Source organism: Anneissia japonica, unplaced genomic scaffold (genome assembly GCF_011630105.1).
Source record: "Anneissia japonica isolate Jap-2015-1 unplaced genomic scaffold, ASM1163010v1 scaffold63199_len1116_cov166, whole genome shotgun sequence".
NCBI lineage: Eukaryota > Metazoa > Echinodermata > Crinoidea > Comatulida > Comatulidae > Anneissia > Anneissia japonica.
This window is the reverse complement of record NW_022712670.1, coordinates 1-1,103: the sequence shown is the minus strand read 5'-3', so window position 1 is coordinate 1,103 and position 1,103 is coordinate 1. Positions and strand designations below refer to the sequence as shown.

The following is a 1,103-nucleotide window of genomic DNA, read 5'->3' as shown; positions in this document are numbered from 1 at the left end:
GCACATTTCATTTCGACATCCATAACTTATCTGAGAGACAGAAATTTTGACGGACTTGATTTAGAATGGGAATATCCAGCGGCACGTGGAAGTCCCGCTATTGACAAAGAGCGTTTTACTTTACTTGTACAGGTAATGTAGTCCAAAATGTTGGTATTACACGAACGTATTTTAATTTTCTTGAAGCTACAGTGAATGCATATTGTGAGAAGCGATATCATTTTCACGATTAAGCATACATTTTCTTTTCAACATATTTGTAACTGGTATATAATGTTGAGATTACAAGAACGTATTTAAATTTTCTTGAAGCTACAGGGAACATATTGTGAGAAGCGATATCATTTTCACGATTAAGCATATTTTTTTTTTCAACGTATTTGTAACTAGTATATAATAGACTCTTTGATAACAGTTGCAATTTAATTTTACCATATAGTACCCTTGATGAGCCCATAACATTATATGGTATCAATATAAATATTAAATTCAAATATCTAACATAATTGTTAATATTCGATAGGAGCTACGCCAGGCATTTGATGCCGAATACGATGGGAGTAAAGAAAAGTTACTGCTTTCCGCAGCAGTAGCAGCCGGCGAAGACACTGCTACAAATGGGTACGAAATGGCAGAAATAGCAAAGTAAGTCTTTAACTTATGTTTATGTTAGTGTTGCAGCAATTCGAAATTAATACAATTATAAATTGGTTTATTTGTACACTTTTGAACATAAAAGAAAAAATACAGTAGATGCAAAAAAATCAGTGTGAAATTCAAAGTGAGAATAAATTGAATATTTTTTGTGAGCAAAAATATTTGTTCGTCTTCCAGGCACTTAGATTGGGTGGGAGTGATGTCGTATGATTTACATGGTTCTTGGGAATCGCAGACCGGTCACCATAGCGCCCTGTACGCACCATCAAGTGAAGACCAAACACTGACTGTGGTAGGTTTACAAAATGTTTGTTTGGAAAATAAAATTCTAATATTTCGACAAAATTAAAATGAATTTCAGTACCAATTAATCGCATTTAAAACATCATTAAATTTAAACGTCAGTAGCAAAACAAGTGATAGAATAATTCCATACATATCATTCA

The 1,103-nt window shown here is 32.9% G+C and overlaps 1 protein-coding gene across 1 annotated transcript; it reads left to right on the top strand.

The window, feature by feature from the left end:
- Positions 1-12: 12 nt before the first annotated feature.
- On the top strand, positions 13-949 carry LOC117107967 (chitotriosidase-1-like; the record flags this gene model as incomplete). Its single annotated transcript, XM_033249776.1, has 3 exons — positions 13-132; positions 524-645; positions 835-949. Coding segments are annotated over 3 exons (357 nt in total), but the record flags the coding sequence as incomplete, so codon positions are not given.
- Between the last annotated feature and the right edge of the window lie 154 nt (positions 950-1,103).